We start from the raw sequence: 17,817 nt of genomic DNA, 5'->3' as shown, positions 1-17,817 counted from the left end.
ACTAAGTTGAAATTTATGACCCAGAGGGAAAAAAAAGAACTGTAGTGTGTTCAGATCAGAAGAAAAGATCCATAAGAGCAGATGTGCATAAAAGTAATAGCATAAAAATAATCAATGCAGCTGGAAAAAGCCTTGAGTTATTTTGTTTCCTCGGAGTTCGGTGAGAAAAGTCAATGAGTTACCCGGTTTTATGTGTCTCAAGGAGAGACAGTGACAGAGAGAGTCACAAGTGAATGTGCAGAGTTTTGCTCTATAACCTCATCATTTAAGTAAGAAATTTTAGAGTGTACCATGGGAGTATTATTTCACTGGTGTTAAGTGTTCTTGGAGATTACTATGAGGAAAGAAGAGTGAAATCTTTTGCTGTTATGTTTTATGCTGAGATCTTTCCACATTCTCTCTGTTAAATTAAGGATGCCATATTCTAATAGCTCAGTAAATGTGTTTTCCTGTCTTCTCTGCTGCTGCAATCCCTTCAGAACTGTATCCATTATTTAAGAAGTCTCTGCATTCTTCATAATATATTGGCTAGATTCACACACGTCTACATTAAGTTTCATCAATTGCTTTTCTGCCAATTCCTCCAATATGTCTGCACCCATTTGAAGTTCTTCATTATCTACCTCATCGATGACAGTGATTCAAAATTTAAACATAACTAAAAAAGAAGCCCATGGTAGAATTTTCCCAGGTCCTGAATAATGTGGTTAAGAAATTTGGGAGAATTGCGTGTAAAGTTCAGCATTGCCTTTCTCAACAGTGGGAGCAACAAGTCACATTTTCCAAGTAAATTCCAAAATGACAACATAAGAATGTCACTGGTGAACAGCAATGAGCGTATGGGAATTATCACTCATTAACATCCACATCATCACTTTATCTCACCTTATTAGTATGCAGTATCTTATCCTACCACTGAAGAGATAGAAACTCAGAGTCAAGAACTTGTGTCATGTGGGTCAGAGTGGGTATTTGGTGATTCCAGCTGGATGATTGCTCACTCAGCCTCATTCCTGGACACCCAGCACCTACAACACGGGGAATGGTCCAAGGGCTGTGGCTGAATACACCCATGTCTTTGGCTAGCAAACTCTCTGCCCCATCATGGCCCATCTCCGCTCCACTTACAGCATGTTTCGGTACATTAATGCAGCACTCTGAAGCACACCTGGATACAATCGTTGGAATGCTGCTGAAAGAATAGGCACAACAAAATTGGGCTTAAGGATACAAGTAGGAGTTACAGTTCAAGATGGTGGATGAACATGTGGAGGTTAGTTGAGATGCATAGTTCAGGGACTGCTATGCAGAAAGTAATATGAAGATTCTGGGCAAGATGACAACCATACTAAATCATGGTATTTATGGCATTGAGCATGATGAACGTTGCCTATCATGATCTGTCAAGTGTTAAGTGCAAGCTCATCAACTGCCTCTTTTAAGTAATTGAGGTCACAAACCCCCAAAACTTAACAATTATAATATATTGTTTGTTGCATGGAAATGGTACAAATGTGGCATTTCATTAAAATGGGATGCGTTATATTCAGAGATATTAGGAACTGCAGATGCTGGAGAATCCAGGATAACAAGGTATAGAGCTGGATGAACACAGCAGGCCAAGCAGCATCTCAGGAGCAGGAAAGCTGACTTTTTGGGTCTCGACTCTTCTTCAGAAATGGGGGAAGGGGAGAGAGTTTTGAAATAAATACGGAGGGAGAGGCAGAAAAAAATGGATAAGGGAGAAGATGGGTGGAGAGGAGATAGATTGGTCAGAGAGGCAGGGATGGAGCCAGTAAAAGTGAGTATAGGTGGGGAGGTAGGGAGGAGATAGATCAGTCCAGGGTGGATAGACAAGTCAAGGGTGTGGGATGAGGTTAGTAGATAGGAGATGGGGGTGGGGCTTGAGGTGGGAGAAGAGAATAGGTGAGAGGAAGGACAGGTTAGGGAGGTGGGGACGAACAGGGATGGTTTTGGGATGTGGTAGAGGGACGAGGGATTTTGAAGCTTGCGAAGTCCACATTGATACCATTGGGCTGCAAGGTTCCCAAGCGGAATATGAGTTGCTGTTCCTGCAACCGTCATTGTGGCACTGCAGGAGGCACAGGATGGACAAGTCGTCTGAGGAATGGGAGGGGGAGTTGAAGTAGTTCGCGACTGGGAGGTGGAGTTGTTTAGTGCAAACCAAGCGGAGGTGTTCTGCAAAGCGGTCCCCAACCTCTGTTGGTTTCCCCAATGTAGAGGAGACCACAACAGGAACAGCAGATGCAGTACACCACATTAGCAGATGTGCAGGTGAACATCTGCTTGATGTAGAAAGTCTTCTTGGGGCCTGGGATGGAGATGAGTGGGGAAGTATAGGGGCAGGTGTAGCATTTCCTGTGGTTGCAGGGAAAAGTGCCGGGTGTGATGAGGCTGGAGGGGAGTGTGGAGCGGACAAGGGAGCCACGGAGAGAGTGGTCCCTCCGGAAGGCAGATAAGGGTGGGAGTGGAAAAATGTTTTTGGTGGTGGGGTCGGATTGCAGATGGCGGAAGTGTTGGAGGATAATGCGTTGGATCCAGGGGTTGATTGGGTGGTATGTGAGGACGAGGGGAATTCTATTTTGAATTTTTTTGCGGCAAGCCGGTGTGAGGGATGAGTTGTGGGAATAGCAGGAGACACGGTCAAGGGTGTTCTCGACCACTGCGGGGCGTGTGGTGGCCGGGTGGAGTTGCAGTTCTTGAAAAACTCGTTCATCTGAGATGTACAGGAGTGGAATGCCTCATCCTGGGAGCAGATGCGGTGGAGGTAAAGGAATTAGGAACAGGGGATGGCATTTTTGCAGGAAGGTGGGTGGGAGGATGTGTACTCCAGGTAGCCGTGGAAGTCGGTGGGCTTGAAATGGATATCTGTCTCTAGGTGGTTGCAGAGATGGAGATAGAGAGGTCCAGGAAGGAGAGAGAGGTATTAGAGATGGTCCAGGTGAACTTAAGGTTGGGGTGGAAGGCGTTGGTGAAGTGAGTGAACTGTTCGAGCTCCTCGTGGGAGCAAAAGGCAGTGCCGATACAGTAATCAATGTAACGGACAAAGAGATGGAGTTTATAACCAGTGTTATATTCAGTTGAGTAATAAGGAAGATTTTCTTGTTACAGAAACCACATGTTCAAGATTAGATTGTGTGATTGTTTGCACGTGGAATATTTTAATACAATCAGATCTCATTTTATGGGTAATTCTGGCATGTTTCAATCTCAAGATTAATTCTTTCTATCTGCTTTTGAAAAAGTTATTCATTTATACAAAACAGCATTGATTCCTGACATCTGATGTGCTCTGATCAATATTATTTCATTACAGGGAAGACTTGCCAACCCAATCAGTTTTCTTGTACCTCTGGACGTTGCATCCCAATGTCATGGGTGTGTGATTTAGAAGATGACTGTGGAGATCGATCAGATGAAGCTGTATCATGCGGTTAGTGTCTCCTTGCAAAATTGATTTGAATCCTAAGAGCAATATTATAGTTAATCAGTTGGAATGTACAATATATCAAGAATATTGTTTTTGAATGATCCATTTTTGAATGTAAAGACCATAAGACCATAAGACCATAAGACATAGGAGTGGAAGTAAGGCCATTTGGCCCATCAAGTCCACTCTGCCATTTAAATCATGGCTGATGGGCATTTCAACACCACTTCCCTGCACCCTCCCCGTAGCCCTTGATTCCTTTTGAGATCAAGAATTTGTCGACCTCTGCCTTGAAGGCATCCAACGTCCTGGCCTCCACTGCACTCTGCGGCAAAGAATTCCACAAGCCCACCACTCTCTGGCTGAAGAAATGTCGTCTCATTTCAGTTTTAAATTTACCCCCTCTAATTTTAAGGCTGTGCCCACGGGTCCTAGTCTCCCCATCTAACGGAAACAACTTCCTAGCGTCCACCCCTTCTAAACCATACATTATCTTGTAAGTTTCTATTAGATCTCCCCTCAACTTTCTAAATTCTAATGAGTACAATCCCAGAATCCTTAGCCGTTCATCATATGTTAAACCTACTATTCCAGAGATCATCCGTGTGAATCTCCGCTGGACACGCTCCAGGGCTAGTATGTCCTTCCTGAGGTGTGGGGCCCAAAATTGGACACAGTGTTCTAAATGGGGCCTAACTAGAGCCTTATAAAGCCTCAGAAGCACATAGCTGCTTTTATATTCCAACCCTCCTGAGATAAACAACACCATTACATTCGCTTTCTTAATTATGGACTCTACCTGCAAGTTAACCTTTAGAGAATCCTGGACCAACACTCCCAGATCCCTTTTCACTTCTGATTTGCGAATTTTCTCACCGTTTAGAAAATAGTCCATGCCTGTATTCTTTTTTCCAAAGTGCAAAACCTCACATTTACTCACATTGAATTTCATCAGCCATTTCCTGGCCAACTCTCCTCAACTGTCTAAATCTTTCTGCAGCTTCCCCACCTCCTCAGTACTACCTGCCTATCTACCTATCTTCATAAAGGGAAATTCTTTTCATATTGTAGCTGGATCTAATTTAAGCAACCGCATTGAAGAGTATTAATTTATGAAGCTGCTGCCATTATGATTATGCGAGATCTGAAAAGCAAACAATTATTAAAAGGTAAAAGAAGAAGGGTCTAGGCCTGAAATTTCAGCCTTCCTGCACCTTTGATGCTGCTTGGCCTGCTGTGTTCACCCTACTGTACACCTTGTTATCTCAGATTCTCCAGCATCTGCAGTTCCTACTTTCTCTGAAATTATTAAGTTAACTGGCACGTTACACTGCAAAACTGCTAATTTCTCATGCTGACAGTTATCAATTCAATCTTGCTTGAAGTTTTAACTGAGCAGCTTCTGCAAGATTAAAACTAACTCAAGTTCAATTGATGTAAGCGCTTCACTGAAGTGTGAAGCATATGACAAAAACAACGGTTAAAAGTAGCACTGAAATCATTATAATTGCCACAGTGGTTCAATTCATTTCATCGAAGCTTGTAAGCGTTATCATGACTGATAAAGAAGAGTAGTAAAGACTGTTCTGAGCATGAAATATGCATGAAATAATTGGAAGCCATGAGAAATCTACAGAGTGAAAATTTGGAAATAAATTACAATTTTCATCCATAAATAATTTTCTGAAGGGTTTGTGAGCTGTGTGAAAGAAAATAGCATGTGTTTGTCCTCATAAGATTGATGAACTATATATTTTTTTGATAATCCAACCATAGTTAATTAAAGCTATAGGTAGAGTTTTGTAAGTTTTAAGTCTTCGTAAAAAGCCACCAATTTCTGGGCTGGCATTGGTTTTGTAATATTCGATGACTACCTCCAAAGAGTTGTAAATAAGGTGATTTTGAGATGGCATCAATGGCTTTGGTAGAATTCAGTAACTTATGTGTTTGATTTGCAATCAATATTTCTCAAGTTGTCAAAAACGCCAGAGCCTGGATTTCATGCTGGATCATTCACATTGTGTGATATGTCACATGCCAGCAAGGCCAGCATCTATTGTTCAATACAAATTGTCAATGAGAAGCTAAAAGTGAGCTGTTGCCTTGAAACAGATTCTATTTGGTATAGTACATCCACTGGGCTGATAGGGATGGAGTTCCAGGCATTTAACCAGTCAACCATCAGTAAAGCAACCTCAATCTGTTTCAAACATGTGTGGCCTGAAGGGAAACTTGCATCAGGAACCAAAGGACAAACCAAATGTAAAAAAAATTGTTTATTAGTTGTGCTTTCTAAAACCGTTCAGCATTTATGGATTATATCACAGAAGGGACTTTACAATCCTTTGTTTCTGGTATCAACCTATCTAACAGCTTTAGAGTTTTTCTTATGGATTAATATGTTTCATATCTCAGTTTTTGTCCCTACCAATATCTCTTCCTCACTTTGACCTCTATTAAAAATGGGTATTATAGTCAGTTCGCTGAGTTTAAAAAATCATGTGTTGTTTATTTGGAACCACACTACAAAATGAATATTGAATAAATATTCAATTAGACATTCTATTCTGCCAGCAACCAAAAGTCTTCGATATTGAATAATCTTCTGTATTATTCACCTCTGCACAAAACTCAAATCACCAAATGAGGTATATTTTCAAATTGTTCATATAATTCAGAAGAAATCAATTAAGCAAACTTAATGCAACTTAACTAATTTAATTGACTCTCCTGTCAGGCTAAAAACAATGTTCTGTAATCATGAGAAACAAATATCTATAACTTCATTTAAAAGATTTAGAAAATTAAACTAATTTCCATTTCATTGCTTCTTGTTAACAAAGAGTTCTTAATTGTAAACTGTGCCTCAATCAATACCTTTTAAAATCAATTAGTCTCCTTAGTGAAATGATGTTAGATTATCGTTTGTTAAGATATTCTGAAGTAATTTCAAGGATAGAGATTTTTTTTAAAAAATCTAATCATTCATAAAATACTTCAAAGAAAAATACTAAATGCATTTTTGTATTACATGAGCAGAAAACAAAAACAGTTTCTGCATGATATGCTATCAAGAGGACTCCAGTGGTACTTGTCCTTTCTCTTCCTTACTTGAAATCATGCCTTTCCAGAGGTTTGTATCCCACCCACTGAGATCACCAAGGAAAGTCAGCTTCTCTCCCTTTCAGACTGGAGGCAACAATTGATCAAGGTTCATCTGTTGAATGTATAGTTAGGAAATACACATTGACAGCTGTTGTGTCCTGCTTTTGGGATAGGAAAAGCCCAAGGTTTATTTATCTCACAGACAACTTACTGGGATCTCAACTGGTTCAATTTTTTTGGTGAAATCAGGTTTACAGAGCTCAAGTTCACACTTAAATTTACCCTTCCAGAAGAAAGAATATCCACCACCTTGCTCTTTGAACTGACCTCCTCCGGCCTGCCGTGTCATACTCAGGGCAGTGATGTAATTTCATAACGCAGCAATTCCCAGGTTTTGATGATGATGTGAGATTCCTGCCCGTCACAGCTGAGTTCTGTTAATGAGGGACTGATGCTTCATTCACAAACTTAGGGCAGTATGGTGGCTCAGTAGTTACCACTGCTGCCTCACAGTGCCAGTGACCTGGGTTTGATTCTAGCCTTGAGTGACTCTTTGTGTGGACATTGCACATTCTCCCATGTCAGCATGGGTTTCCCCTGGCTGCTTTCTGGTTTTCTCCCATCATCAAAAGATTTGTAGGTTATGTAGATTGGCCACACTAAATGGTCTCATAGTGTCCAGTGTCGTGTGATGGGCTGAATGGCCTGCTTCTACACTGCAGGGATTCAATAATTTTTATGAAGAGATTGAAGATGCCTGTGCTTGAGTTTTTTTTTAAGCATGGGATGTACATTATATACTAGCTGCAACAGGATTGTGGTGCAGCTGGCCAAAATAATTGAAGATTATGTTCCATTGCCCATTTGGATGTTGCTCTTAATCAACTCAACTACCTCCAAACTTCAGAGCACACAATCTGCTTGCTTGTGGGCCAGTGGAGAGGGTGCTGTACATCCATTAGCCCCTTTAGGATTAGCAAAGGTTTATTGTCAAATTATGTTTTATGAATTGTCAAATGCAATACTTCATGGAAACATCCTTTCCCAAATAGTGGCACATGTTTGTCTATGTCATTCTCCCATTGAGGGCCCACAAGGAGGCTCACATCACCCATTCATAGCAAAAGGTGAGTTCTGCTGAACCAAATACCATATAATCCAGGGTAATATCCCCAAGAAGCTTGATAACACCTGAAGAAGGAGCAAGGCTGCAGATGCTTGGGTTTTCAAATCAATCTGTTGGACTATAAGATTAGATTCCCTACAGTGTGGAAACAGGACCTTTGGCCCAACAAGTCCATACCGCTCCTGGAAGCATCCCACCCAGACCTTGCCCCCTATAAACCACACACCCCTGAACACTAAGGGCAATTTAGCATGGCAGATCCACCTAACCTGCACGTCTTTGGACTGTGGGAGGAAACCGGAGCACCCGGAGGAAACCCACACAGACACGGGGAGAATGTGCAAACTCCACACAGACAGTCACCCGAGGTGAGAATCGAACCTGGGTCCCTGGCGCTGTGAGGCTGCAGTGCTAACCACTGAGCCACCGTGCTGCCCACTTGGTGTCGTGTGATTTCTGAACTTGTCCACTCTAGCCCAACACCAGCAACTCCACATCCTGATTGAAAATGGCAGCACAGATGTCAACAGACTCAAGGATTCTATGAAAAATATATCTACACAACCAGTCCCGCATGTCTAACCTGTGATCACTCAACCAACTGAGCTGGCACGATTTCCACAGTGCCTGGCCAGCCAATAAATCCATCATTTTCAGCACTTGCGAGGAGAGTCTAGGTTTCTCCACTAGGGAGCATCAAAACTGTTTTGATAAATAGTGACCAGAAGATCTGGAAGCCTGCAAAAAGCAAGCATAAGGCATTCCTGAACAGGAAACACTACAAAACATTGGTTTAAATTTAGATTTATTTACTTGTCACATGTACTAAGTGTAGGAATACAGAGGCACAGCAAAAAGTGCACAAAGTTACCATTCACCGGCACCCACTTGGTTACGGAAGCCAGAATTAAAAGATTTTAATAGACCCAGAGGTAAACAAGAAAAAAAAGTCCAGATTTGAAAGTCCCAAATCCCATCTCCTCAATGGAGCAGGGACCATTCCAATCGCCAGGATGGCCAGGAGACCGCTGTCACTGCTGCCCTGCGAAAGGCCCACTCTCACTGTCGACTGGTGCCGCCTTACCAGCCTGTTCCCTCTGCAGCTGCTTCACTGGCTGCACTCAACGCCACCGACCCTCCCTCGCTGCTAAACCGGCCCACTCTTGATCCGCCACCATCACTCCGGCCCACGTTCAATTCGCCGTCGCTGCAAGACGCAACCTGTGTGTTGAGCTCCCGCCACACGGTACCCGGTCATGGCCCGATTCCTTAGGCAAATTGCTAAAAGGGTGGGAGATGGGCGGGGACGGAATTACTGCAGAAAGGAGAGAGAAGAAGAGAAAAAGAAAGGAAAAGGAACTGGCGAGCAGAGAGGAGCTCCGAATGGAGCAACCTACCCTTTCCTCATTTGATTTTACATTGAAGGCTAGAAAGCAAGTTCATTTCCAGATGAATGCTAAGGCCCAATCAAAGAACTGTAACCTAAAACACAGATACAACCATAAGATCTAAGAGAAGCAGTAGGCTATTCAGCTCATTGAGCTATTTAGGGAAATCAGGATTGATCTGATAATTGGCAGCTATACCTTTCCCCATAACCCTTGGCTCCCTTACTGACTAAATAGCCATTGATCTTGGACTTGAATATACTTAATGACCCAGTATCTAAGCCCTCAGAGGTAAGAACTTCCACAGATATACTTTCCTCTGAGAGGAGAAGTTTCTGTTCATACATATCCCAATTGAAAACAATTTATATGGTTCATGGAATGTATTGGTCTTTATCTCCATTAGTTTTCTTGTACTTTTTCACCAGTAATTAGTTTCTTGATTAGTAAGGGGAGCAAGAGTTATGGAAAGAATGCAGAGCTGAGAAACATCCCAGACATAATTTAATGGCTGAAAAAACTTGATGGGCCTAATAGTCCAATTCTGCTCCTATATCTGATGGTTTTATGATGTGTGTGCTTGTTTCCTCTCCTCCTTTTGCCCATAGGTCATTCCATATTTTTAGAATATTAATAATATATTCCACTGTCAATAATGTTGAAAAGTATTTATCATTCATCTATTTTGCCACTTCCTGCTTCCCTGTCGTGATTTCCCCAACCTCATTCCCCCGGGCCTACATTCATTTGGCTGTTCTCTTGTTGCTAATTTATCCCTTTGCTAATTTACCATCAGAGTTTATTTCTTTCCCTCTTTATTGTTTTTGGAAAGTTTTTTGGTATTTAAAACATTACCAGGCGTCTGATTTGCCACTAATCTTTGCAACATTTTTTCTTTTAATTTGATGCCATTCTAAACTTCCTTAGTGAGCATTGGTTGGTTTATCCTCTTCCTTGAATCCCTCTTCTTCACTGTGAGATATCTTTGTTGTAAGTCATTAACTACTTCTGTTAATGCCTACCATTTTTCCTTAACAATCCTTGCATCAAAACTCATTTTCCTGCCCACTTCAGCTATCTCTACCCTCCACACTGTTAGTCCAGAGATCCAAGTAACGTACTGGTGATCTGAGTTCAAAACCCACCATGACAGATGGTAGAATTTGAAGTCACTTTTAAAAAACTGTGGAATTAAGAGTATAATGATGACCAGGAATCGATTGTTGGAAAAGCCTATGCGGTTCACTGATGTTCTTCAGGGAAGGAAACTTTCCTAATACTTGTGGTTATGTGGTTTACTCTTAATTGCTATCTGGGTGATTAGGGATGAACAATAAATACTGCCTAGTCATTGACGCCCTCGTCCCATGAATGAATTAAAAAAGAAAGGCTCTCATTCTTTTGTAACTATCTTTACTTAAGTTTATCACAGTTGAATCTGGCCCAATATCTCCCTCTTATACTGGATGATAAATTTTACCACAGAGGTAGCAAGAACTGCAGATACTTGGGTCAGAGATAACACAGTGCAGAGCTGGAGGACCATGACAGACCAGGCGGCATTAGAGGAGCAAGAAAGTTGGCATTTCAGGTCGAGTCCCTTCTTCAAAAATTCTGAAGAAGAGTCCTGGCCTGAAATGTCGACTTGCTCCTCTGATGTTGCCTAGCCTACTGTGTTGTTTCATAAATTCTACCATGTTATGCTCACTGTTTTTTTAGGGGATTATTTTACTCTGGTTCCCTTTATTAAGCCTGCCTCTTCGTACTTCACCAGATCCAAAATAACCTGAACCCTGGTTGGATCCAAAACATGTTGTTATAGGAGACTGTTCCAAATATGATGTTTTGACTTTATTTTGTGATGACCTCTAACAGTTTGGCATTCCAAATATAAATCAAGATTGAAGTCAGCCGTGATTAATGTACTTTTTGTTGAACATATCCTGATGTATACATTGTCCTGTCATACAGCTGTTATGTGGTCAATAAGCCACTTCTGAAAGGGAAAGAAAAATCACCAACACCGTTCTCCATCACAGCAATCCTCACCAAAGATAGATCAAATGTGCATGCAAACAAGGGTCAAGTGAAGCTATGTCATTGGACTAGCGCTCTTCTCTGTTTTCCTTGCTGTGATACTCCACACCATATCCAAGCAGGTTCCCTCTGAATTGGAGCTTCCCCACTAGGTTTGCATGGATCTACTTTAGCCCAGTTCAAAGATCATCTCAACCTTTTGTCATCAAGTTGCAATATGTCCACCACACTTGTACATGCATGTACTCAGAGTCCAAGTTTAAGATCAATGTCAATGTAAACATAGAATTGTACAACAGACTGGCCCTTAGACCAAGCATGATGAAAGTCCACTACCAGCCTGCTCCCACTGGGCAACAGTGCCTCTAACTATCAAGATTCACAGCAAACTATTGGAAAACGTGGATTAATAAGATTGTGGGGCCTTTTCTCTGCAAGAGATATCTTATCAAGCGTGAAATTCAACATCACTCAAATGTGTCTTTGCAGCCTTTGGCTGACTGAGGAACAGCGCGTTTGATGACAAAAACCTCAAACTAACACCAAGCTGTGGTACAATGAGCAGAATATTTCTGAAATGCCACAAGCAATCTCAGCAGTGAAACCTCCACAAAACTGAATGGGAGATTGAACACTCCAGTATCAGTGCCCTGTCTCAAACCAATGTCTCCAGCATCAAAACACTGGTTATTCTCAACAAAACTTTGTTAGGTGGATCACATCATTAATATGTCTGACACAAGACGTAGAAAACAAGCTCTCTGTTTGCTCCGATCCCTGTCACAGGAAGTGCTGACCAGGGGAACAAAGAAAATGCAAGGGCATCTTCAAAACCCCCCCGAAAGAATATAATATCTCCATCAACTTGTTGAAGACCCAAACTAGAGAGGAAACATCCATGAAGGTACAAACCATCTCGGACAGGCGTAGATGGAGGCCAGACACAAACATTGGAAAGAATGTTTAGAAACCCCAGCAAATGGAATTTTGTCTTTCATTTCTCGAGGGATTGAGTTTAAAAGCAGAGAGGTTTTGTTGCTGCTGAGTAGGGTGCTGGTGAGGCCACAACTGGAGTGCTGCATGCAGGTTTGGTCTCCTTACTTGAGAAAGGATGTAATGGCATTGGAGGGGGTGCAGAGGTGATTCTCTAGGTTGAGTCTGGAATTGAGGGGGTTGGTTTATGAGGAGAGACTGAGTAGATTGGGATTATATTCATTGGGATTTAGAAGAAGGAGGGAGTATCTTAAAGAAACGTATAAAATTATGAAGGGAATAGATAAGATAGAAGCAGAGAGGTTGTTTCCACTGGCAGGTGAAATGAGAACAAGACAGCATTGCCCTAAAATAAGGGGGAGCAGATTTAGGACTGAATTGAGGAGGAATTTCTTCACCCAAAGTGTTGTGAATCTGTGGAATTATCTGCCCAGTGAAGTAGTTGAGGCTTCCTCATTGAATGTTTTTAAGGCAAAGACAGATAGATTTTTGAATAGTAAAGTAATTACGTCCTCACCAACCCCATATTCGCGACCCCCCCCCCTCCCACCGCCAACCCCCGTGGCAGGCTGTGCTCATCCTGTATTTAGCAGTTTAGTCAGCTCTGTACCACAACTCTGAAGTGGAAGAAAATCATATTCAATCTTGAGGTACAACCTAAGAAGAAGAGGCTAAAGATCTTCTGATACTCTTATGTTTGGCAGGACTGATCACAGATGCCAACAAGTAACAGAACAGGACTACAGATAACAAAGTGTAGAGCTGGATGAACAAAGCAGGCCAAGCAGCATCAGTGGAGCAGGAAGGCTGACATTTCGGGCCGAAATCCTTCTTCAGAAAAAGACCCTTTCATCCAGCTCTACACTTTGTTGTCTCAGATTCTCCAGCGTCTGCAGTTCCTAATATCTCCAGAACAGAACTACATTTGTTTTACAAGGTTTGATTTTTGTATTACCTTCTTAACACCTTGTCTATGACCTCTAAGAGTAGATTCCATTGTGATTTATTATTTTAGAGATACTGAGTATCAATAAGATTTATTGTTCTCTTGTGAGTTAAGTTGTCACGTTGTTGGCATAAATCAAACAGCTCAATAAAAACAAAACCTTTTCACAGGAAGGAAAAAGACTGATATATGGTGCAGCCTTGGAATGCAAGTCAGACATGGAGAGTTGAGGATTGGAAATTGTTGGTGGAAATTCAGCTTAGTACAGATAAAGAGAAACCCTTCAGCATTCTTTAGGGCCCAGTGCAATTCACGTGATGAAGTTGCTGTTGCGGATTACAGTGCCTTTCACAGCCGGCTATAAATTGTTGCTTGGAATTCTTACGAGTCCAAGAATGCCTGGATGCTGTCTATTCTTTTTCATTAATTTATAGGCTCTCTTCCATGAGTTAAAACAATAGTGTTAGATCAAGGAAATTACTCTCATATATTTATGTGATATACTTTGTCCTTTAGTATTAAAGATAAAAGATGCTGTATTAGACATGATTGAATGTGAAAGGTGGAAGAAGAAAGGAGGAAAGACGCAATGATATTTGGTAAAATTCTTACATTAATTTAACTGTGAAATAAGAAGAACAAAGAAAAGAACAAAGAAAATTACAGCACAGGAACAGGCCCTTTGGCCCTCTAAGACTGCACCGATCAAGATCCTCTGTCTAACCTGTCATCTATTTTCCAAGGGTCTGTGCCCATTTGCTCCCTGCCCATCCATGTACCTATCCAAATATATCTTAAAAATGCTAACATGTCTGCGTCTACCACCTCCGCTGGCAACATGTTCCAGGCACCCACCAAACTCTGTGTAAAGAACTTTCCATGCATATCTCCCATCAACTTTCCTCCTCTCGCTTTGAACTCTTCAATTCCAGGCAACTAAAAAGGACTGAATGTGAGCATGAGTGTCATGATTTCATATTTAATTTTGATAAAGAATCCAATGCCTTTAGTTCAAGAATGCATATGTGTAGGATGTATATGATAATACATTAGTATACACAGAAATTGATGTATGAAACAGTCATGTGAAAAACATAAATAACTGCCCCAGGTACAAGATGTAGTAAGGGTAAAACTTAAGTTGTAGATAATGGGCCAAATTTTATAGACATTGTCATGACCTATCAAGTGACAGAAAGCTGGAGGCAGACCTGCAGTATTCATGTTTGAATGTCCCAGTTGGCTTAAATGTCCATCAGGCAGGTAACTGCTATTGACATTTAGTAAAAGGCAAATACCCCATCAGCAAGAGCTGCCAACTATAAAGAGGTGTTTGAAGTTCTTCAGTCCTAGCAGCATCAATGGGACAATTGCCCACTGCTGGTACAACTGGAGGTTCCAAAGCAAAGTAATGGACCAGGCTCCAAAATTATGTTGGGGCATCTTTTAATCAATCAATATCCTTTTACTGTCACGTGTACTCCATTGCAGGAGTGCAGTAAAAACATTTACAATGATTGCCTTTTTATAGCGACATCTTAAGTAGGAGTATCTATGTATAATTCTTGGATACAGCAGAAGGATAAAAATAGTTCCTTCATTAATGAGTTGAAAACAGGAATATATTCAGGGGTTAACATTACAGTGTTCTAAGGTATGTTCAAAGGTAAGATTGCCCCCTCACGACCTGCCTGCTGCTACTTTGCTCTGGAACCTCCAGTTGTACCAGCAGTGGGCAATTGTCCCATTGACGCTGCTAGGACTGAAGAACTTCAAACACCTCTTTATAGTTGGCAGCTCTTGCTGATGGGGTATTTGCCTTTTACTAAATGTCAATAGCAGTTACCTGCCTGATGGACATTTAAGCCAACTGGGACATTCAAACATGAATACTGCAGGTCTGCCTCCAGCTTTCTGCCAGTTGATAGGTCATGACAATGTCTATAAAATTTGGCCCATTATCTACAACTTAAGTTTTGCCCTTACTACATATGCTGGTGTGGGGCTTCTTCCTCATGCAGCTCCAGCCTCCCAGTCCACATGTTGCTCCAGGGCTCAATGCTCACGGTGTACTGGAGTTCACAGGGTGTGCCTCCAGGCCCCCAATTTCTGGCCCATCTTATAATACAGCTGATCTGTCATTAGACAGAGAGAGATGGCTAGTGATGATTTAACCTGAGAGTCACCACTTCTGAGGCAAGGGGAAGAGTTTTTTTTTTCTTTATTCATTCTCGAGATAAGAGCATCGCTTCTAAGGTGGCATTTATTGTCCATCCCCAATTGCCCAGTCTGTACTTATGAGTCAACAACATTGCTGTGGGTCTGGAGTCACATGTAGACTAGACTGGGTAAGGATGGCAGTTCCCATCCATAAAGGACATTAGTGAACCAGGTGAGTTTTTCCCCCAACAATCAACAATGGATTCATGGTCATCATTAGGCTCTTAGTTCCACATATTTATTGAATTTAAATTCCACCATCTGCCAAGGCGGGATTCAAACCCAGGTCCCTGGATCATTATCTGGGTCTCTGGATTAACAGTGCAAGGATAATACCACTAGGCCATCGCCTCCCCATTGGGAAGATGGGACTTCTGGCACAGCAATTAAATCCATGCTGTTGGCACCTTTCTGCACAGTAAGCCAGATATCCAACCAAATGAGCTAAACGATTGAGGTTACCATAAGGACCTGCCCTCTAAACCTTGCTGCATTTCTGAGGTGTGGCAATCCTCAGGTCACCACCAGTGGTCTCTCATTAGTGAGAGAGCAATCTATAGCCCTCTGGGACTATGGTGACACTATTTGTCAATGTGGCAGACATTAACCAAACCCATGTCCTCCAACAACAGGTTATTTAGATCCTAAAATGCCTCAATTATGATTGAGTTGGGGACTTCACCCTTGCCCCGGAGTTCACCAGGAAATGTTTGCTCAGGTCTTCTGTTTCAAGTTTTTGCCCCGACACTCCCCAAACACCTTCCCAGTCTGCTACAGGGCAGAGGAATATTGTGACAATAAATTTATGCAACTAAATCAGACAATTATGTCTATGGAATTTACCAGTCAGATAAATTATTGCAATTTTTACCGTAAATTAGATATCCTATGGTTTCAGTTGATGAATTTTGATGCTCAGGGAAATTTTGAAGAACTTCTCCTGAGGAAGTAAAGGAAGATCAATAACATAACTGAAAAAAATAGTTAATGACTGAAAGCATCTTTCTTAATCTATAATCTGTTATGTTCTTCAGCTATTTATCAATAGAATTTACCTTTTGATTCACCTCTCCTCACATTTGAAACTAAAACATAAAGTGCATTCTATGACGTAAACATGCAAAAGAAATAAAATTCACATGAAAACTAAACTGCCTCAGCGGACAGACAAATGTTAATCCCTGTAATCCTGGCATAATTGTATCAAGGCCTTAGCATAAATTAGATTTCAGATAGGACTATCTGTAGTTCCATTCATGAGTGTTTAGAATTTTCTTCCCTATTTTGCTCTCAAAAATTAAAGGAAGGTTTCACTTAATTTAATGTATAAATTTGTAAGTAAATCACATATTTTGCCTTCAATCTATAACTAGTGCAATAATGTAATTACTGAAAATATAAATTTGGGCACTTTCTTGAGCCTCCATTTTCATTCCTGAATTGTCAACATGGTTACTGAAATAAACACCTGTAAGATCACATTAGGCAATTTCCTACCTTCCTTTCTACCAGTTTTAGATCAATGCAAAAGTACCAGCGGATCATATGTAGATCCTGCTCACCTTTTGACCAGCTTTGAGGAAGGAATCTTTACTGGGCTCATAACTACCAAACATAGGGCGCTAAATGCCTGATTGAGGTGGATGTTAAGATTGTCTGAATATCACCTGAGAAAATAGGCAAACTTCAGGAAATTGGACATAATGCAGCTATTTTGATCATAGAATTTCTGTAGCATGGAAGCTGTCAATTTGGCCCATTGAGTCGACACTGGTCCTCTAAAGAGCATTCCACCTAGACTCGAGTCATCCCTACATTTCTCATGCCTAATCCACCCAACGCACACATCCCTGGACAATTTAGCATGGCCAATCCATTATCACAGGTGAGAAGAAACCAGATTTCCCAGAGAAAGCCCACAAAGAGACAAGGAGAATGTCCAAACTTTACCCAGACAGTTGCCTGAATCTGGAATTAAGCCCAGGTCGTTGTGCTGTGAGGCAGCAGTGCTAACCACTGAGCTAATGTGCCACCCTGAGAAAATCACCTGAGAAAATAGGCACACTTCATGAAATTGGACATTTTGCAACTGTTTTGTGCCTGAAGAATTGGCAAGATACAATCTAAATGTGGTCTTAAGTTACATTTTTAGTCAATTAAGAACATAGAACATCAAACAATACAGCACAGAACAGGCCCTTCGGCCCTCTATGTTGCGCTGACCTGTGAACTATCTAAGCTCCTCCCCCTACACTATCCCATCATTATCCATATGCTTATCCAAGGACTGTTTAAATGCCCCTAATGTGGCTGAGTTAACTATATCGGCAAGCAGGGCGTTCCACGCTCTTACCCCTCGCTGAGTAAAGAACTTACCTCTGACATCTGTCTTAAATCTATCACCCCTCAATTTTTAACTATGCCCCCTTGTACAAGCTGAAGTCATCATCCTCGGAAAATAGACTCTCACTGTTCACCCTATGTAATCCTCTGATCATCTTGTATGTCTCTATTAAGTCCCCTCTTAGCCTCCTTCTCTCCAATGAGAACA

The 17,817-nt window shown here is 41.4% G+C and overlaps 1 protein-coding gene across 1 annotated transcript in view; it reads left to right on the top strand.

Moving 5' to 3' along the window:
- LOC125454115 (low-density lipoprotein receptor-related protein 1-like) overlaps positions 1-17,817 on the top strand; it is a 1,886,982-nt gene that overhangs the window by 1,079,948 nt on the left and 789,217 nt on the right. Inside the window, exon 18 of the mRNA XM_048534492.2 lies at positions 3,338-3,454. Within this exon, the coding sequence (XP_048390449.1) occupies positions 3,338-3,454 (117 nt within the window). The remainder of the gene's footprint in view (positions 1-3,337; positions 3,455-17,817) is intronic.

This window comes from Stegostoma tigrinum, chromosome 7 (assembly GCF_030684315.1).
Source record: "Stegostoma tigrinum isolate sSteTig4 chromosome 7, sSteTig4.hap1, whole genome shotgun sequence".
NCBI classification, from domain to species: domain Eukaryota; kingdom Metazoa; phylum Chordata; class Chondrichthyes; order Orectolobiformes; family Stegostomatidae; genus Stegostoma; species Stegostoma tigrinum.
This window is presented reverse-complemented; position numbering and strand designations above follow the sequence as displayed.